We start from the raw sequence: 21,497 nt of genomic DNA on the forward strand, positions 1-21,497 counted from the left end.
AAGCACCTGAGCCTTAGCCTTTACAAGCACTTAATGAAGTACAGGGAATAAGACAGTTAGTAATATTCTTTTTAATTAATTAATTTATTTATTTTTTGAGACGGAGTCTGGCTCTGTCACCCAGGCTGGAGTGCAGTGGTGCAATCTCCACTCACTGCAACCTAGGCCTCACGGGTTCAAGCAATTCTCCTGACTCAGCCTCCCGAGTAGCTGGGATTACAGGCACGTGCCACCACACCCAGCTAATTTTTGTATTTTTAGTAGATTTCACTGTGGTTTCACCATGTTGGCCAGGCTGGTCACAAACTGTTAATAATATTCTTACTTAAATAACTTACAGCACGGTGGCTCACGCCTGTAATCCCAACACTTTGGAATGCCAAGAAGGGCGGATCATCTGAGATCAGGAGTTCAAGACCAGCCTGGCCATCATGGTGACATACTGTCTCTATTAAAAGTACAAAAATTAGCCGGGCACGGTAGCGGGCACCTGTAATCCCAGCTACTCGGGAGACTGAGGCCGGAGAATTGCTTGAACCTGGGAGGCGGAGGTTGCACTGAGCTGAGATCGTACCACTGCATTCCAGCCTGGGCAACAAGAGCCAGACTCTGTCTCAAAATAATAATAATAATAATAATAATAATTTTACATGTGAAAATATGCACAGGAGAAAAAAGACCAGCAGCACCATGATTTTACTCATCACATTTATAAAATTTTAATATTTGGAAAAAAAAAGTCTCATTCTGAGGTCAGAGGATAAATTTATACACTGATCATCTTCAATACTTTAAAGTCTGGAATTTTATGTGAAATTCAAGTGAAATTTAAATCAAGTTGGCCCGTGAAGCACATGTGTGGAACTGCCTACACAGTATACAAGCATATAAATCAACTATTAGTGATTCTTAGCAGTCTAGGTTAAGGGATTTCTTAACTCAGAAATAGAGGTAGGGCCGGGCGCGGTGGCTCAAGCCTGTAATCCCAGCACTTTGGGAGGCCGAGACGGGCGGATCACGAGGTCAGGAGATCGAGACCATCCTGGCTAACATGGTGAAACCCCGTCTCTACTAAAAAATACAAAAAACTAGCCGGGCGAGGTGGCGGGCGCCTGTAGTCCCAGCTACTGGGGAGGCTGAGGCAGGAGAATGGCGTGAACCCGGGAGGCGGAGCTTGCAGTGAGCTGAGATCACGCCACTGCACTCCAGCCTGGGCGACAGAGCGAGACTCCGTCTCAAAAAAAAAAAAAAAAAAAAAAAAGAAATAGAGGTAGATGACAGCAAAAATGATTAGTTGTTAAATAAATAAAATTAGTTACTTCCAGTTTTCATACTGGACAATATTTTCCATCAGTTATGATGTAATTCTATATCCATAAAAATGTTATAGGTTTGTGAGAGTGATCTTTTTCTCATACCCACAGACTCCTCTAGGAAACAGGAAATTGTTCTGATGTGCCAAACATTCTGGCAAATTAATAGTCTCTCTAATAGACAGTACTTCTTAAATGAACTGATGTTGCTGTGATAGAGTATTCAAATTAAGTGAAGTTATGTTCAACAATTTTAAGAATCAAAACATCTATTGTGAAGAAATGGTTTATTGTGGAAACTGCAGTGCTTCACTGAAATAAAAAATGTACCAAAATTATTAAATAAAGCCAAAAGTTAGAAGGCATTGTATTTTGTGGGGGGTGTGGATTAGAAAAATGGCAGTATTCACATATTGGATTTAGCCAATACTTCAATCTCTTCTACTAAACCTTTAACAGTACCTTTAAAAATTAGCCAGCAAAATTTACCAGTTTGAATGTCTCTATTTTCCTTCCTCCCTTTTACTATAAAAGCTGGGCAAGTAAAGAGTCAAGTGACCAAACACACAGGCAACTCATTCATTAATTTATTAAACAAATATGACTACAGGCCTACTATGTGCTGGGGACTGGGTTGGGTACTAGTTACCATCAGTTATGAAAAGATCCCTAGTTACGCATGGTGGCACATGCCTCTAGTCCCAGCTACTCAAGAGGATGAGGTGGGAGGATTGCTTGAGCCCAGGAGTTTGAGACCAGCCTACAATGTAGAGAGATCCCATCTCAAAAATTAAAAAAAAAAAAAAGAGAGACCCTTAAACTTCGGAAATTAATAGTCTAGAAGGGGCTATAGGTGTATTAATCAACAAAATAAACAAGAAACCTAGTTGAATAATCCGTAGATAATTCAGAGTAGAAAAATAATAGCTTTGTACTGTTTCACGAGTGACAGTATTGAAATGTTTTCCATTTCTTATTTTAAAAGTTTCCTTCATTGGCTGGGCATTGGTGGCTCACACCTGTAATCCTAGCACTTTGGGAGGCCAAGGCAGGAGAATCTTTTGTGCTCAGGAGTTCAAGACCAGCCTGGGTAACACAGCAAGACCTTGTCTCTATTTAAAGAAAAAAGAAAGAAAGAAAACTTTCCTTTGTAAACCCACAATAACCTAATGTGCCAAAAATTTCATCTGTAAGAATACTACTAAGTACAATTTGTGACATATTGCCAATTCCACTGTTACAAAAAATCACGCAGTAAGCTGATTTTAAGTACTGACAATAAGCAAAGAGTAATGTACTTTGTTTCATATCCATTATCAAGCACCTAGTTTGTTTGTTTGTTTGCTTTTTTGTTTTTTTGTTTGTTTGTTTGTTTTTGAGATGGAGTCACGCTCTGTCGCCCAGGCTGGAGTGCAGTGGCGCGATCTTGGCTCACCAAAATCTCCGCCTCGTGGGTTCAACCAATTATCCTGTCTCAGTCACCCGAGTAACTGGACTACAGGCGCCTGCAACCATCAAGTACCTAGCTATTAACTATCTCCTGGATTGGACAAATATCTAACATAATATTGTCATATGGCATTGGTATCTAATATAATATGGTAATTCCATATTATTTTCATTTACTCTATACCACTTTGGACTTAAATTTTTTGTTGTTGTTGAGACAGGTTCTCACTCTGTTGCCCATGCTGGAATGCAGTGGCGTCATTACAGCTAACTGAAGCCTCAAACTCCCAGGTCAAGCCATCCTCCCACCTCAGCCTCCCAAGTAGCTGGGACTACAGGTGCACACCACCACACCAGGCCAATTTATTTTTATTTTATTATTATTTTTTATGAAATAGGGCCTCACCATGTTGCCCAGGCTGGTCTCAAATTCCTGGCCTCAAGAAATCCTCCCACCTTTGCCTCCCAAAGTTCTGGGATTACAGGTGTGAGCCACTGTGCCCATTCCTTAAATTTTTTAAATAACTTTTTAACTAAAAAAAAAAAACTTTTAATTTCGGATGCAAAAACCAGATTTCAATTAGGCTGAAAAAATAATCCCATTCAGAATCACTAGGGATAAAAGTATTTTGATGAGTTATATAGTAATATTAATTAATATTAATTAATATAGTAATATTAATAAATAATATTAATTAATATAATAATATTAATAAACAGATTACTTTTCAATCTACATATGTTATAAATAAATTATAAGTATTGTTTCAATATTGAATCTTTTTTTAGTGATCCAAAAGGCCTTGGTGTCATCCTTACGATTTTTTTTTTTTTTTTGAAACAGGGTCTTGCTCTGTTGCCCAGGCTGGAGTGCAGGGGCACGCTCATGGCTCACGGTAGCCTCAACCTCCCAGGCTCAAGCCATCTTCCTACCTCAGCCTCCCAAGTAGCTGTTACTATAGGCATGTGCTACCACTCCTGGCTAATTTTTGTAGTTTTTGTAGAGTCAGGGTTTTATCACATTGCCCAGGATGGTCTTGAAGTCCCAGGCTCAAGCAATCTGCCCGCCTCAGCCTCCCAAAGTGCTAGGATTACAGGCGTGAGCCACCACTCCTGGCCTCATCCTTATGATTTCTAATTATCATAAATGTACCAGTTAATATGGAGCTAAATTTAATAAAGGCTAAATAGCAGAGTACATTCTATGGCCTTGTGATGTGTAGGGTCTCTTTTCAAATTAATTAATGAATCCTTAGGACAAAAAACATTTATTGAGCACCTACTACAGGCAAGTTTCTGTGTTAATCACTCAGTTCTTCTCATACATGTTCTGGAACTATAGCTTGACATATGAGCCAGTTATCGTCAGACATCTATCTAGGCCAGGTGCAGTGGTTCACTCCTGTAATCCCAGCACTTGGGAAGGTTGAGGCGGAAGGATCACTTGTGGCTAGGAGTTCAAGACCAACCTGAGCAACATAACGAGACCCCCATTTCTACAAAAAATAAAAGATACTAAATTAGCAGGTCATGGTGGTTTGTACAATAAATCAGCAGGTTATGGTGGTGCATGCCTGTAGTCCTAGCTACTCAGAAGGCTGAGGCAGGAGGATCGTCTGAGCCTAGGAGTTTGTGGTAGCCTGGGCAACAGAGCGAGGCCTGTCTCTAAAACAAAAAACAAAAAACAAAAAAACTGGATGTCTGATAAAAGATCTACCAACAATCTTTTAGTCCTAAAAAACTGTAAGTACATACATTTATATGAATGAAAAGTTTATAACAATATATTTTAAAAGTATCATTTGAAAATGTATGCTAATTTTATGGCATCATCTATATCTTACTAACTGAGAAAACAAATTTCTACTCATATTCAATGGATATTTTAATAGACTAATTGTGATCCTGAAATCTGCTTATGTAAATTTAACAGTTAAAATTTGACTTTACACAAAAAAGAATGAAATCATATCCTTTGCAACAACATGGATGCAGCTGGAGGCCATTATTATTAGTGAATTAACACAGAAACAGAAAACCAAATACCGCATGTCCTCACTTACGAGTGGGAGCTAAATACTGGGTACACATAGACTGTTATGAGTTAATGTGACCCCCAAATTAGACACTGGGAACCCTAAAATGGGGAAGGGTGGGAGGAGGGCAAGGGCTGAAAAACTACCTATAGGATACTATGGTTGTTATTTGGGTGACAGGATCAATAGAAGCCCAAACCTCAGCATCACATAATATACTTATGTAAGAAACCTGCACATGTACCCCCTAAATCTAATTTTGTTAAAATTGGCTTTAAGTGACAGTGTAGCAAAAAATATCCAATAACATTTTTGTTTTCCAAGCTTTCTTTTTCAATTATACAGCTTAAGTGTTAAAAAATTACTGAGTTTTATCAAATAATTACTAGCCCCAATCTCCTACTTTAAAAATTTATTTAAATAAAATGCATCACAATAAACATAATAAAAAGTACTTTTTCAGCACTATTTTAATTGAATGCAACAAATTCTGAGGGCCTTCTATGAACCGGAAACTGTCCTTGGCACTCAGTGTACAAAAACAAGACACAGTCTCTGCTCTCCAGAAGCTTAAAGACCAGAGGCGCAATAAACACCTAAATCAATAAATAATTTCAACACAATGTGGTAGAAGTATACACAGAAAGGAGAGGCCCTTGGCCAAGGTGAAGGAACATGAGAGAGTGGGTAGGGGTGATCACCAGAAGGCACTAGGAGGAGGTCATCAGAAGAAGGTCATCGTAGAGCCTTCATGGCGATGATGCCTGAACAGAGTCTTGAAAGATGAGCAGGCATAACCAAGTAGAGAATGGGTGAACATAATAGTAAAGACATGGAAGCGTGAAATAGCATACTGGATTATAGGAAGCACAAACAGGAATTTTGAAAAAATATGTTCTACCAGGACGCCATGGCCTTTCTCTGGCTTTTGTTTCTTAAAACCTTTGTATTTCGTCCTCCATAGGCTCACAACTGAGGACAAACAGATTCCATCAACTACAGGCTTTATGTCCGTTAATCTCAGCCATCCAGAACATGGAAAGGGACCTGAAACAAAAAACTACTACCAAACAATCTATGTGGTAAGAAATATAAGCTAACATCAAGAAGGAGACAAAAATTGTACAATATCCTGGGTATATTTGGTGTAGGGGCATTCAGCTTTACATCACTCAAAACCCCTGTGAGAATATATTATGGAATAATACATGATCTGATGGTCAGAACAGTAACTCAGAGTTGCAGAGATAAACTTATCTCTTGTGTACCTTGCTTATAAAGCAGGGGGCTGTGTAATAAATATACTTAGAAAAATTTTTACTCAATATTGTTAAAAATAAAAATGTTTTACATTAAATAAGAAGTCTGCCATTACCTGTGAAATTCATGTTTGTGAACCGCCTCATTTCCTGACCATAACAGACAGAAGAGATGTTATAGTACAAATAATAAAATTTAGTGATTCATAAAGAGTCTTTGGGTAGAAAATATTTAAGGTCACAGATTGTGAGAAAATTAAAAAGCTATAGCTTCTGATTTAGTATATGCATTAAATCTTCATTTCTACAAGATTTCTATTTCAAAAGTTTATTCATCTGACATCTTCATACACAGAAAGTCTCAATACATTAATTAAAAGATAAATGAATTTGCTAAATGACTTTATATGTTGAATGAATTATATTCAGTATTGCATTGTAAAATAAACTGTTATGAATCAATGTGACCCCCAAATTGGGCAGAAAATAAAAGCATTCCATGAAGTAATCTACTTTCTTACATTGCCAAGAGAGGTATACACTACAGACCAAATCTCTATTCTAGACTTAAATCAAAACCACAAGATGATATAAAAATATTTTAAATATCAAAAACATGGGACAGATTAGTCAATTTTGGGTAGCCATAATGAACTAGGTATTTTACCACATCAAACACTCTATCCTCAAGGACCTGACATTAATATAGCCAAATTCACATAATTAACCTCTTTTTAAAATTTAAATGTTAAAGTTTTTGCATTAAGCATAATCTACACTCTCTCCATGGACCTATAAATTTAATCTAATCATGTAAACACAACTTTTAAAAATTATTGATCTATATTCTCTTTCCATTTATAGTCTACACATTGTAAATTAAATTCTACACAAGTTTTCATTCTTTTCTTCTTAAGCGAGTCTTCATCCAGGCTTATTAAATATCTGTGTTAGTACACCAATAACCTAAGATATGTTTCTTTATTCTATATAATAAGATTAGTTTCTTAATTTTACATTAAATAAATGAATTTGGAAGTATTAACATTTATAGAGAAATACTCCAGTTTCTATGGATTTACATGATTCTGTACATTATCCTTGATATGTGGTATGGTTAAGGCTAGGAAAAATAGTGTCGGAGTACTGATTTATAATTTCATAAAAACAAATTAATCATTTGTAATAATTAAAGCATAAGAGCTTTTTAAAAATTATTTTTCCCATAGTATACAACAGCCCGACTTTTTTTCCTTGCTATTGGCCAATAAAACCTTTGTTAAAAATTACACTTCAATAGACCATTATTTAAATGTTAAAAATGCAAAATTTTTTAAGTTTTCAATCCCTAATTTAAAAAATTAAAAGCATAAATTTTTGATATTTTAATAACTTAATATACTCTAGAAATAAAGCTGCCAAAGATCAGTTCATTGTTAATTAGAGATCCTCCCATTATTATGAAGAAAATATTCACAATCTTCATATTTATCAAAGTAACATTTTAGTTAGGTGTCAATATCTCATTTTTAATAGAATGAAATTCTGAATTTCATAATCCCACCATCCCCCCAGTTGAGATGCATTTGCCATTTTCAAGGTTTTAGAAACACTTGTTGAAAAGACCACTGAAGAGTTTACAGTAGCAGTGTGAAATTTTAGGTATCCCAAGGAAGTATAGAATGAAAAATGTTTGAGAAGCGAGGATAGCGTTACGACTTTCAAAATTAATTAACATGAAACTCCTAAAGTAAATCTGATTTTTGCGTTGGGTAAAGAAGACTCATTAGAAGATCGAATCCCAAGGGAACTGCAAGTGCCAACCGCTTTAAAATGTACCTTTCCCAGATGACACCATTTACCCTTGTAAGAAAACAAGTTACTCAGATTAGCGTAATTCCAATGAACACTGAGGCCACAAAGGAAAAAATATCCAAAAGTGTTGGTTATTCCACCCCCAGATTTGCAGCCGTTTCAGGGACACCCCTTAAGTGCTCTTCCTCTGCAGATGTAGGGTAGACCCCCCATGTCTGACAACCCTTTAGAAATAAAATTGCAAAGAAGTTATCACTTTCCAAAGGGCGGGGGAAGGACAAGTGAGAGACGTACGAGAACCGACGCGCTTTGTCCTCTGAAATACCTCATATTTACTTTTGACAAAAGAAATAAATAGAAGCAAAACCGAGATTCATAAGAAACTCTTTCTGCTGCTTGCACAGGCCAAGCTTCTCAAAGACCCCGGAGAAAAGAAGCGCGCTGGAGGCTCACCTTCCATGTCGCTGCCGGGCCCGGCTGGAGCTGCCGCTGTGGCTACCCGGCCTCTCCACGTGCTCCTGCCGTCGCCTGGACTCAGCGCGCAGCTGGCGGGAGATTCCCGGCACGGGGAGTCCCCGGGATCCGGCCGCCGCGTCGGCGCAGACTGAAAGGGGCAGGAGCCGGCGACCTGCCGGTGCGCGGGGTTACAGCGGCGCTGGCTGGCGGCTGCTTTAAAGGACGCTGGCCGTGGAGTGCGGCGGGTTCCGCACCTCCAGCCCCCTTTTGAATGTCAAACCCAAGGAACCCCGACAGGATGGAAATGGCGCATCACTAAATTGTCTCAAAATGTCTATTTTAGAAGGATAATGGATGAGAAAAGTAATATCACACGGAGGGTGGGGGGTCAGCCTCGCTTTCTTGGCAAGCTCAAGTTCAAAGACGTTTATCTTAAACTGAGGGAGATCTGGAACTTTTTGTCTAGATTCGGTGATAACAGCCGTGGAAAGTATCAATGAGAACTCCCTTCTTTCAAAGTATTTTTTTTTCCTTCCTCACTTTTTCATTTCACATGGTAAAAGTTTTTGATCCAAGTTTTCAGAAAGACAGTTGGATTTTGGCACTTTTATCAATTCAACTTTTTAATTTTTGGAAGCAATTATCTCACTTTTATTTTCCCTCTGGGAACTGCTTGGTTTATTTGCCACCACTCACACAATACTACCCACTCTATATAAATAGAGTGAGTGTTTTATAGAGTGTGTTGATTTTCTCCCAGCCTGCCTTCTTCCAAATAGACACCTTACAAAAATACGTACAGGATGTACCAGAAAATTAATCAAAGAAAGTAGAGCTAAGGGTTGAAGGTGGGGGCAGTAAGATAGTAAAATTAACTTAAAGATGTTAGTATACAGATATGTATCAGTCAACATCTTCTCCCAACATCCTCCCTACTGTCCAGAGGTAAAGCACACATTTGACTGCAGAGAGAGGAAAGGGGAAGTGACCACAAAACTGTTTTTCAAAGCAGAACTTTTCTTCACATTGAGGTTTAAGTGACATTGTTCAGGTGAGCCCTTCTAAAGATGCCCAGAGTGTTGGACAATATACGAATGAGTCTCAAAAGGCCACCGTCTCCGCTATTAGAAAATTATATGAGTGTATACAAATATATTTGAAACTTAAGGTTGAGGGTTTGTGCATCAGCTGACCATATCAGAAGAAACCCACACTTACAAGTTAAAGTATACATGCTGTAATTTTATGAATTGTAGTTTTAAACAAGAGTACGTCGTTGGTATAGGCAGTCTAAGTGATGTCTGTATATATAAATATATTTAAGTGGGTGAAAAACTACACTGGCTTTAAGCACCACAGTAGCATCTCTATAACTGCATGAGTTGGGAGTTCTGCAGGATATCAATTTTGGAGAAATACTCTAAACACTAGGTCTAATTTTAGTACTGAAAGGGGAAATTTGTTGTTTGTTAGTTTCTAGAAGCAAAAATAGCACATCAAAAGTAGCAGAAGAGGAACTGTAAAATTTCACAAGGATGGTATGAGGATGAAAACTTATTTGGTTATTAAAAAGCTGTGGGCCAGGCGCAGTGGCTCACACCTATAATCCCAGCACTTTGGGAGGCCAAGGCAGGTGGATCACGAGGTCAGGAGTTCGAGACCAGCCTGGCCAACATAGCGAAATACTGTCTCTACTAAAAACACAAAAATTAGCTGGCCGTGGTGGCGCACGCCTATAATCCCAGCTACTCAGGAGGCTGAGGCAGGAGAATCGCTTGAACCCTGCAAGCGAAGGTTGAAGGGAGCCAAGATCATAACACTGCACCCCAGCCTGGGCAACAGAGTGAGACTTCATCTCAAAAAAAAAAAAAAGTTGTAAGGAAACTTTATGATTTTCCATTACAATGTTCTCTGTATATTTGACAGTAGAATGTGTTAGTACTCTGTAAATAGTTCAATACTGAGTATTTCAGACTCCTGAGAGTGATACCTAAGTGGATTGAAAGTGGACTGGTAAAATAATTTATGTAGCTACTCCATCTTCAAGGAGATGTAGCATAAATCCCCACTGTTTAAGTGTGGGTGCACAAAGTGACTTCATTCCGAAGAGTATAGTATGAAAGCGGGGGAATAAACTGACAGTGGAGAAACCTAACAAACAGTACCTCAGCCAGCAGACCAAGGTTAACATCAAGTGATAAGGCATGTTGATAGTATGTCTCCTTGATATGATGTGATGAGAATGTCATTTTATCTCTGTAATCTTCATCCTAAGAACCCATAGTTCCAGTCTAATATGCAGAAAGACAAAATTCCAGTAGAGAGGCATTCTACAAAATACCTCACCAGTTAAAGCCAGGTCAAGACCTTCAAAAACAAGAGAAGTCTGACCCAGCCAAGGGGAATCTAAGGAGATACAATGACTATAGGTAATGTGGGATCCCGCATGAGATCCTGGAGCAAAAACAAACAAACAAACAAACAAAAAGAAACGGGGTGGAGAGGACATTGAATAAAAAAGTAAGGAAATCTGAATAAAGTTTGGACTTCAGTTAATAGTAATGTATCAATATTAGTTCATTAATTGTAAGAAATGTACCATACCAATGTAAGATGTCAGTAATAGGGAAAATCGGGAGGGAGTATGTAAAAACTCCCTGTACTGTTTTTGCAATATTTCTGTAAATATAAAACTCTTCTAAAATAAAAAGTTTATATAAAAAGAGTGGATGGGTACTTCTGACAGACAACTATTACTCATTTGGTTAAGTCTCCTCTCATAGGATTTAGTTTATCACATAGGATTTACAAGGATCAATTACTTACCAAAAACCGAGAAGCCAATAAAACACACTGTGGATTTATAATGTACTTTGACAAAAACTGGAATGACGAACTTGTAGGGAATCAAGATAATGCCTAAATCTGTCTTCATTATCATTACCTTAAGAAGAGAGCAGTTGAGACCAGACCATGAATCCAGACATGGTAACTGACAATGGGTGGATCTGACTCACTGAGTCACATTTCATGGCTTATGCTATATAGGTAAAATTAACAGTGACTAAAAATGAAATTACTGACAAAGGTTGCTCCTGGACCATATGAGATAGTCCAAGTACTGACTCGGCTCAAAGGAAATAAAACCGAAAACTCTTGATCTCACCCAAAATAACCATTCTGCACCCTGTCTGAACCTTGGGCTCTCTCTACTAACCAGCCTACTCAAAACCACTACTGAGGGTGGTGTCCCGCTGCTAAGAAACAGACAACGCACAGGGCCTTTCGGGTCACCAAACTAGTAGCCAAGAAGGAACCATCAAAGACGAGGGCATGATCCCCTTTGGAGCTCCCTGATCTTGACTAATCATTCATCCCTACAGAAAAAGCCAATCTGGCTCTTGCCTTACAACTGGGCCCATTTTTAAAGCAAGGTCACTTCATCAACCTAGATACCTTTGCACTGGGGGAGGTCTCTCACATCGCCTCATACTTGAAGTGAAAATGAAGATTCAACGTTCCTCTCGAGTGGGAAGGCCCAGAGGCGCCTTCTTGGCTCAGTAGTGGCTCTTCTGGGTCTTGGTCTTGCGGGTAAAGAATGCAATTAGGTAAAAATCGCGTGTCAGTTTGAAAGAGATTGGACACACAGTTTCAGTGTTCATGAGAAGAGAGGCGCAGGAAATCCCCACACGGGCCTCTCTGCTTCACGTGAGGGGGAAATTGTCACAAGTCTCTGCCTTCCTCAGGTCCCCTTCCTAGGGGATTCCTCATCGCATCCCCTAGCCGCCCTACCCCACCACGGTCCTTGTGACTCGCGGTGTTCTCTCCTTGATCCCTTCAGCCCCTAGTCTGGGGAATCCCCGGAACGCGACGCTGTGGCTTCTTTTCCTTTACTCTCTTCCTCCCTGCCGCTCCACTCAGAGAACAAGGGGCCAGGAGCGCGAGAAAATGGCGCCGGAAGCGAGGCGCGAAGATTCGCAGGCCTGCTGCCCTGTGGGCGCGAGGGGAACTGGCGTTCGCCTCGCCTCCCTCGCCGTCGCCCAGCCCCAGCGCGCGAGAATCGAAGCACGCACGCGCTCTCCTGCGCGTCCGCTCCCGCGGTGGCGACGGACGGGTAGGGGAGGCGACCCCGGCGTTCTGCTCCGCACTGTGTAGGAGGTGGGGCGGTGCGGAGGTGTTGGGCCGGGGCTGAGGTAGGAAGGGGTCTGTCCCTCGACGCCTCCTGCAAGGCCAGCCCCTGAACTGTGATGCGAACGTGGGTCCTACTCTCCGCGGTGCTCTGGTGCCTCACAGGAGGTGGGGCTCCCTCCGCCCGGTGCCCAGTCCTCTCCCTCTGCCCGAGCTTCCCGGTCCTGCCTCCTTCGCCTTGCCCTGCCCTGCCCTGCCCGACTCTGAACCCCGCTCCTCTTCTAAGTAAAAGTCAGTGGTTTCTTTCCTCCGCAGTCCGATGCCCGCGTTCTACGTTATTCAATACGAAGGGCTTCATTTATGGCAAGACAGGACAGCCAGGTAATAAGGACCTCTACACACGCGGGCCCATTGGAGGGGCCGGAACTGCGAAGCTCTTCCCGGAAGAGCTTCCCTTAGCTGGAGGGAAGGGGAACCAGCCAGCCTTTATTGAGCATCTATTATACCAAGCATCTGCTTGGCAGTTCACGACGGTCGCATCTTTTCATCCTTACAGCGACCCCTATTGTGTCGCCTTGCTCTAAAGCCTTGCAGCTCACAAGGGGCTGGGATTTATTCCAGATCTCTTTCTCTGATGCCATCTCACTTCCAGGTGTCTCTGCTGCTTTGCAACGCGGGAAAGCCACGCAGAGGAGTGATTTCCAAGGCCTTCTGTTTGGAATATCTTTAATCCTCTCCTTATTAACTGGAAAACTCACACGCATCCTTCAGGGCTCAGCTCAAATGTCCTTTATCTCTGCAGTGAAACTTTCCCGAGGAAAATTAGTTACATAGCTAATTTTAGATAAATTGAGCCAGTTGATAGCACGTGTCATGTTTAGACTCCTTGTATGTTTGGGTTCTCTCCCTGACCCCCAACCAAATTGTAGGACTTTGTCTTTATGTGCTCAGAGCCTGGCTGGCATTCAGTAGGCTTTAAAATTAATATCTTTCCGGGTTGCAGTGATTCCAAGCATACCATCGTTCTGTCCACCCAACCAGAAACAAGGAGTAATCGCACATCTTCCTATATGCCCCAGATAGGCTTAATTATTGTTCCTAATGGAGAAAATCTGCAGTTAGAGATGGGGTTTCACCATGTTGGTCAGGCTGGTATTGAACTTCTGACCTCAGGTGATCCGCACGCCTCAGCCTCCCGAAATGCTGGGATTACAGGCATGAGCCACAGCACCCAGCATATATATATGTGTGTATATGTGTGTATGTGTGTACATATATATATATATATATATATATTTTTTTTTTTTTTTTTTTTTCTAAAGACAGGGTCTCTCTCCATCACCCAGGCTGGAGTGCAGTGGTGTGATCTCGGCTCACTGCAACCTCCGCCTCCTGGATTCAAGCAATTCTTCTGCCTCAGCCTCCCAAGTAGCTCGGATTACAGGTGCCCACCACCATGCCCAGCAAATTTTTGTGTATTTTTAGTAGAGACGGGGTTTCACCATGTTGGCCAAGCTGGTCTTGAACTCCTGACCTAGGTGATCCTCCCAAAGTGCTGGGATTACAGGCGTGAGCCACCACTCCCGGCTAATCATCTTTAAAATAGTGTTGCTGAAGTGTTTTTCTGAACTTTTTTTGAGAGGGAGTCTCGCTCTGTTGCCCAGGCGGGAGTGCAGTGGTGCAGTCTCGGCTCACTGCAGCCTCTGCCTCCCGGGTTCAAGCGAGTGTCCTCCATCAGCCTCCCGGGTAGCTGGGATTATAGGCCTGCATCACCACACCAAGCTAAATTTTGTATTTTTAGTAGATACGGGGTTTTGCCATTTTCCTCAGGCTGGTCTCAAACTCCTGGACTCAAGCAATCCGCTGCCTTGGCCTTCCAAAATGCTGGGATTACAGCCATGAGCCACCGTGCCCAGGCCTTTTCTGAACTTTGAATTGCTTCCACCAACCCTCCAAAAAATTATGATTTGAGTGAGTTCTAAATCTGTACATTAAAATGAACTTTAAATGTATAATGCATATTTTTATAAACAAAACTGTAATATGGAAAAATGTCATGACTCATGACTAATAGTGTAGAGTTTTAAAAAGCTTACTATGAGAAGCAAAAAGGACTTCAGACTAGTGTTCTAAATATTATATATTGATTTTTAAAATAGTGAAATCCAGCAAGAACTAATTCATGTCTTCAGGACAAAATGGTAGGAGTATATTTCTTAATTTAATTTTGCTATATAATGTAGTTATACATTATTTTATTTCATCACAGGCAAAATATATGTAAAGTTACATCAAAATAGCCCAGTCCTTATCTGTATGGATTTTAAGCTTTCTAAAAAAGAAATAGTGGACCCCACCTACTTATGGATTGGGCCTAATGAAAAGACGTTAACAGGTAAATTTGATTTTAATATGTACTTTTTTAATGATGTGAACATATTTTTAGAAAATCACTATTGCTTATTGGAAAGAACAAATTGAAATTTAATTTTAATGGCAGTTTCTCTTGCTCCCTACTTAGAAAAATCATGTTATATTTTGGCCACTTCCTTATTTTCTCCTTATGCAAAAACTGAAGCGGTAATTTTTGTGCCCTACTTCTCAGAGCTGTATTAATTCAAAGATCTTTATAAAACCTAAAATTTATCATTGTAGCACCAGTAATAGGAGATGAAATATCTAATATAAAATTTTTCATGATGTTAAGAGTGCCTTGGAACATAAATATTATTAATTAGTTTCCAACTTGTCTGAAGAAATTGTATAGTACTACAGAGCAATGTAATCTCTTTTTCTGAATTACTGGTATGAGCCAATTGAAACTAGATGCCAAGAAACAAAGAAAACCAAAATATATTTCAAAAGTGTACTTATGTAGTCTTCCATAGAGTAATATGACAGAATTAAGATTTTGTGGGATTCTTAAAGTTGAGATAGTTCATTAATTTTTAAAAATTTTGTATCTATTTGTAACTCCAAGTGTACTAAATAATGCTTGATATGTTATATGTTAAATAAGTAATTTACTATTCTGTTTAGGAAATAATAGAATAAATGTAACTAAAACTGGACAGCTGATGGTGAAAGATTTTTTGGAGCCTTTGTCTGGACTTTACACATGTACTCTTTCTTATAAGACTGTTAAAGCAGAAACCCAAGAAGAAAAGACAGTCAAAAAGAGATATGACTTTATGGTCTTTGGTAAGAATTTAGGCACCTTTTAACTTGTACATTTAGTTCAGATCATAATTAAGTGTATGGTTTCTCCGTTTAATGAAAAAGAGTCTGTAATAGGTGACTATCACCAATTACGACTTACAAAATATTTCAGGATGTATTTGACTAAGCAAACTCTTAAGTTGACATCAAGATAGTTTATCCTAAATAATCTTCTTTCAACTCCCTACTTGCCTCTGTCTAGATATGCAAGCACATCTACTTTATCACAATTTAGCAGGTAATTTTAAAACTGATCTTTAATTCTATAAAAGCAAGTTAATGATCCTTTCACTGGGCTGTGCTGACAGCAATAATAATTTCTGTGAATTAAGGCCCTCCCCAAAAAGTCTTTCTTTTTCTTGATACTGTTATCTATATAGCCAACCCACAGAAGCCATTTCTCTTGATGTACCAAGTAGATAATATATCAGATGAAAACAACATTTCTCATTAAAGTTAACAGTTTTGTGTATTTTTGTGAGGACTAACTGATAAAACATGTTATTAGATAAGTTTCTATGCTGATTGCAAGATTGGTGGGATTGAGTATTACATAGTGTTTGAAAATTGTTTGGTAGAGGAAATTAATGCTAGGCACCATTGCTTTTACTCTCATCCTTCTGTTTTTAAAGCCTATCGGGAACCTGATTATTCATATCAGATGGCTGTACGTTTTACCACAAAGTCTTGCATAGGGAGATACAATGATGTGTTCTTTAGAGTGCTGAAGAAAATCTTGGATAATCTAATGTCTGATTTGTCATGCCATGTCATAGAGCCATCATATAAATGCCATTCTGTTGAAATTCCAGAACATGGCCTCATACATGAGCTATTTATAGCATTTCAAGGTAAAATTTTAAAAATTTATTTAATTTTGAATTTAGTCCTGAACCACAATAGATTGCAAAATTAATTACCGTATTAATATAAGATATTTTTAAAGTAATAGGTCTTAAATGTTTGTTAAGCACTAAAGTATGTAGTTGACCTTAGCCTGTTGATGGTTTTAAAACTTAACACACCAAGTAATTACTTTCAAATGACATATTGTTGCTTCTTTAAAATCAATATTTTATTAATACAGCCTTTAGGCAGCTAATATTTCACTTATAACTTCTTATAGAATTTTAAATTGCATTTTTGAAAACTTAGTAAAAGTGAATAACCAAACCACATTTATTTCTATTCATTTTAAAGCCTTGTAGTTACTTACATTAGCCCCCAGATGGAGTGAAACCATCAAGTATAAATTATTCAAACTGTACACCTTGTTTTATTACTAGGATTAGATAGCTGGACTAAACACATGCCTGCATGCACAAGGAATTCAGCACTTGGACCTTTATTGAAATGTTCGGAACTTTTCAGAATCCGTTTGTGAATCTATTGGTTTTTTTCTCTTCAGTTAATCCTTTTGCACCAGGGTGGAAAGGTGCTTGCAATGGATCTGTTGACTGTGAAGATATCACTAATCGTAATATCCTCCAGGTGAGAATTTCATGGTAAGGAAGAAGTATTTGTCTTTTTCTTCTTTTAGAGACAGGGTGTCACCCAGGCTGGAGTGTAGTGGTGCGACCATAGCTCACTGCAGACTCAAACTCCTGGGCTCAAGTGATCTTCCTGCCTCAGCCAAGGAAGAAGTATTTGAAAATCAATAAAGCTATTTTAAAATTTTTTGTAAATACTTTGTTATATTGAAACATTTCTTTAAAAACCTATTTCTCCATCTTGTGAATATTTATCAATAATAAAAACATTTCAAAGGAGGAAATAAATTATTTTTAAAAAAACAAATATAAAGTATTAATAATACTGATTTTTCAAGTATCGATTTTTGGTTTCAGTTTTTTAAACTGAGATTATGAGATTCTTAGTTATTTCAAGATGTGATTTTTTTTTCTTTATCAAAAGAGAGCTGGAGTATCAAGATGTGTTATTCTGGAGTAGCACATCTGTAATATCAGATAGTTCCCAAGGTTAGTATTATGTATTTTATCTATTACAGAAGGATAGATCCCTGGTCTTTGTTCCCCAAGTGATGATTAAATAGTAACTTAAAGAACAATTTCACAAACATGTCACCCTACGTTAAGCCAATGGTGCTTCCAAAATTATATCTACATTGGTCATAATAGTTGCTCTCCCCTCTACCATCCTCAGAGGCTAAGGACATAGTCTTAAAAATCCCTTCACTCTCTGGTCTAGTTCCTGAGCTCATACCCTTAATTGATACTGTGCATGGCTTATGAGAAGTACTTAGTTAAAATTAGTTATTATTAAATTCTGTGCTCAAAAACCCAAAATTTACATCATCAGTTTATAATGCTGATTAAAGAAAAGTCTTTTTTTCTTTTTTTTTTTTTTTTTTTTTTTTTTTGAGACACAGTCTTGCTCTGTTGCCCAGGCTGGAGTGCAGTGGCGGCCATCTCAGCTCACTGCAACCTCCATCTCCCAGGTTCAAGCAATTCTCCTGCCTCAGCCTCCCAAATAGCTGGGACTAAAGGTGTGCACCACCACACCCAGCTAATTTTTTGTACTTTTATCAGAGACGGGGTTTCACCATGTTGGCTAGGCTGGTCTCACTCCTGACCTCCAGAGATCTGCCCACCTCAGCCTCCCAAAGTGCTGGGATCACAGGTGTGAGCCACCACACCCGGCCAAGAAAAGTCTTACTTTCCGTTTTGCTTGACTCTTTTTCTTTGATGATCATGGAAATTAGATATAATGAACACCCAATTATCTACATATGGGATAGACATTGCAAATAATTCAAAACAAGTTTTTTGTCTTAATTTTTCTTTTCATTTTGTTTTGTTTTGTTTTTGAGATGGAGTCTCATTCTGTCACCCAAGCTGCAGTGCAGTGGCACAGTCTCGGCTCACTGCAGCCTCTGCCTCTGGATTCAAGTGATTCTTGTGCCTCAGCTTCCCGAGTAGCTGGGATTACAGGTGCCTGCCACTACACCTGGCTAAGTTTTGTATTTTTTAGTAGAGACGAGGTTTCACCATGTTGGCCAGGCTGGTCTCGAACTCGTGGCCTCAAGTGATTCGCCCACCTCTGCCTCCCAAAGTGCTGAGATCACAGGCATAAGCCACCGCGCCCAGCCTAATCTTAATTTTAATTTTTATTTTTATTTATTTTGTGGTTTTTTTTTGAGATGGCGTCTCGCATTGTCACCCAGGCTGGAGTGCAGTGGCATGATCTCGGCTCACTGCAACCTCTGCCTCCTGGGTTCAAGGGATTCTCCTGCCTCAGCCTCCTGAGTAGCTGGGACTACAGACACATAACACCACGCCCAGCTAATTTTTGAATTTTTAATAGAGACGGGGTTTCACCGTGTTGGCCAGGATGGTCTCGATCTCTTGATCTCTTGATGTACCCGCCTTGGTCTCCCAAAGTGCTGGGTTTACAGGCATGAGACACCGCGCCCAGGCAATTTTTCTTAACCATTGCACATATTAATTAACAACAATTGATAAGGTCAAGGCTAGACTAATTTTGGTGTTAGCACACACCTTTTCAGGAATTTCTCTATGTAAAGTATGGCATGCTTACAGTACATTATTGCCTGTGATACTGGAGGATAAATTTGGTTCATGGTTTAGTAATTGTACCTTTCTCTGGTATTTTTCAACCTTAGGCAAGAGATCGAATAGAAGAATTTTTTTGGAGCCAAGCATATATTTTCTACCATAACTTTAATAAAACTCTACCAGCAATGCATTTTGTGGACCACAGTTTGCAAGTAGTACGTCTGGATAGCTGTCGACCAGGCTTTGGAAAAGATGAAAGTCTACACAGTAATTGCGCTAGCTGTTGTGGTAACTATAAAATATAAATATCTAAATATTTAGGTTATAGAGTCAGAAGAATATATAAGTAATTCACTTGGCATAACTGAATAGAATCTTTACAGTGATTCTTTTACCAAAAAAAAATATATATATATATGTGTGTATATATATGTGTGTGTGTATATATATGTGTATATATATGTGTGTATATATATATGTGTGTGTATATATATATATTTAGCTAAAGGGAAGTAAAAATTCAAAGCCCCAATATATACATATATATTTTTTTTTGAGATAGAGTCTCACTCTGTCACCCAGGCTGGAGTGCAGTGGCGCGATCTCAGCTCACCACAACCTCTGTCTCCTGGGTTCAAGTTATTCTTCTGCCTCAGCCTCCCCAGTAGCTACCACAGCTGGCTAATTTTTGTAAAAAGTAGGGACAGAGTTTCACCATGTTGACCAGGCTGGTCTCGATTGAACTCCTGACCTCAAATGATCCGTCTGCCTTGGCTTCCTAAAGTGCTGGGATTACAGGTGTGGGCTACCATGCTTGGCCCTTTTTTTTTTTTTTTTTTTTTTTTTTTTGAGACGGAGTCTGGCTCTGTCACCCACGCTGCAGTGCAGTGTGGCGCAGTCTCAGCTTACGGCAACTCTGCCTCCCAGGCTCAAGCCATCCTTCAACCTCAGCTTCCCGAGTAGCCAGGATTACAGGTGTGCATAAACATTTTTGTATTTTTAGTAGAGACAGAGTTTCGCCCTGTTGCCCCAACTGGTCTTGAATTCCTGAGCTCAAGCAATCTGCCCGCCTTGGCCTCCCAAAGTGCTGGGATTACAGGCATGAGTCACTGCGCCCAGCCAAAGCCCAAATTTCTTAAATATAGCTATTTTAATGTATATTAATTCTTCCTGATGTACTCTCTTGTATTATAAACATTTCTATAATGTTCTGTCTTAAGCTACTGTACAATGAAGGAAAACAGAATTGTCCTGCCTAGAAAGCAGAGAACTAGGAAATAGGAACTAGAAAACTAGAAATACGAACTCATAAATGGGGCACTGCAGAAGATACTGTAAAATGCTGATAGTAAAAGAAAAAATAGGATTCTCCCTTTCTCCTATTAAGATCATCAAATTATAAAGTTTGAAACTCGTAAATAATCTTCCACAACTTAAATGAGCTGAACATTACTTGGTATAATATAGGCACTGAAATGGTGTGATATTAAAGGCAGATTTACATTGTTGGCATAAAATACCTCCAAGTGGTAGAGGCATAAAATACCTCTAAATTATAATTACTCCCTGTGTTTTCCTCTGCAGTGGTTTGTAGTCCTGCGACTTTTAGTCCTGATGTTGATGTAACTTGTCAGACCTGCGTTTCTGTCCTTATCTACGGAGCTAAATCTTGCCCATAAACTTCAAACAAAAATCAGCCACATGAAGATTAGAGGTGGAAGCATTGTTACTTACTTGTGGAAGTGAGGGACACAAGATGATTTTCACATCCCAGAGCATCACAGATAATTCCATCAAGTAAAATCGCTAAGACCAAACCACTGGAAAACATGCATTTGAGAAACTTTAAAATAAATGGTTAACATGGCATTTCTAAGAAGGCATTTAATCCAATATCTCCAGTGTACAAAGGAAACTTGAAGTATTAATGGATGATTTTTAATGAAATGTTTTATTGTTTACAAACAGTATGTTGCTTTGTACCTAGGAGTATAGTAAGGTCAAGAAGGGTATCAAAGTATAATAAAATAAAATTTTATACTCTCCATATATTTATTTGTTTGGAATCACTCTTGTATGATATAAAGGCGTGTATATTATCTTTGTATTAGAACCAAAAAAGTTATTTATTTTGGTCCCTATGATTTTATTTTTAAGATAAATTAATATACTATATTTTTTAAAGTATAGGTTTAGGTTATAGAATAATAGAGCAGATAATACATAGAGTTCCATACACCCACCGTACCCCATACCCTCATTCCTCCTTACACAATTTCTCCTATT

The 21,497-nt window shown here is 39.0% G+C and overlaps 2 protein-coding genes across 5 annotated transcripts in view; one reads left to right on the plus strand and one right to left on the minus strand.

Moving 5' to 3' along the window:
* IKZF3 (IKAROS family zinc finger 3) overlaps positions 1 to 12,253 on the minus strand; it is a 98,455-nt gene extending 86,202 nt beyond the window's left edge. The window contains exon 1 of one of the 2 annotated variants that reach the window (XM_050762698.1): positions 11,785 to 12,253. Coding sequence is in view for 1 of the 2 variants with exons in the window: in XM_050762697.1 (XP_050618654.1) it covers positions 8,326 to 8,332 (7 nt within the window). In the remaining variant the exon portion in view is untranslated. Of the gene's footprint in view, positions 1 to 8,325; positions 8,581 to 11,784 lie in introns of those variants that run through there. The other variant, XM_050762697.1, reaches the window with a different exon arrangement.
* A 155-nt stretch (positions 12,254 to 12,408) lies between these two features.
* On the plus strand, positions 12,409 to 21,262 carry ZPBP2 (zona pellucida binding protein 2). 3 transcript variants are annotated; one of them, XM_050762825.1, is made up of 9 exons: positions 12,409 to 12,442; positions 12,772 to 12,837; positions 14,287 to 14,427; positions 14,726 to 14,851; positions 15,496 to 15,657; positions 16,308 to 16,526; positions 17,084 to 17,166; positions 19,319 to 19,499; positions 20,796 to 21,262. In XM_050762825.1, the coding sequence occupies exons 4-9, from the start codon at positions 14,773 to 14,775 to the stop codon at positions 20,888 to 20,890; spliced, it is 819 nt and encodes a 272-aa protein (XP_050618782.1). In that variant the 5' UTR covers positions 12,409 to 12,442; positions 12,772 to 12,837; positions 14,287 to 14,427; positions 14,726 to 14,772; the 3' UTR covers positions 20,891 to 21,262. The 3 variants fall into 3 exon arrangements, with proteins under 3 accessions (XP_050618782.1, XP_050618781.1, XP_050618783.1); XM_050762824.1 differs by lacking the exons at positions 12,409 to 12,442; positions 14,287 to 14,427 and adding an exon at positions 12,452 to 12,624; XM_050762826.1 differs by lacking the exons at positions 12,409 to 12,442; positions 14,287 to 14,427; positions 20,796 to 21,262 and adding an exon at positions 12,452 to 12,624 and having other exon boundaries at positions 17,084 to 17,180; positions 19,319 to 19,428.
* Positions 21,263 to 21,497: the final 235 nt, after the last annotated feature.

Source organism: Macaca thibetana, chromosome 16 (assembly GCF_024542745.1).
Source record: "Macaca thibetana thibetana isolate TM-01 chromosome 16, ASM2454274v1, whole genome shotgun sequence".
Lineage (NCBI taxonomy): Eukaryota > Metazoa > Chordata > Mammalia > Primates > Cercopithecidae > Macaca > Macaca thibetana.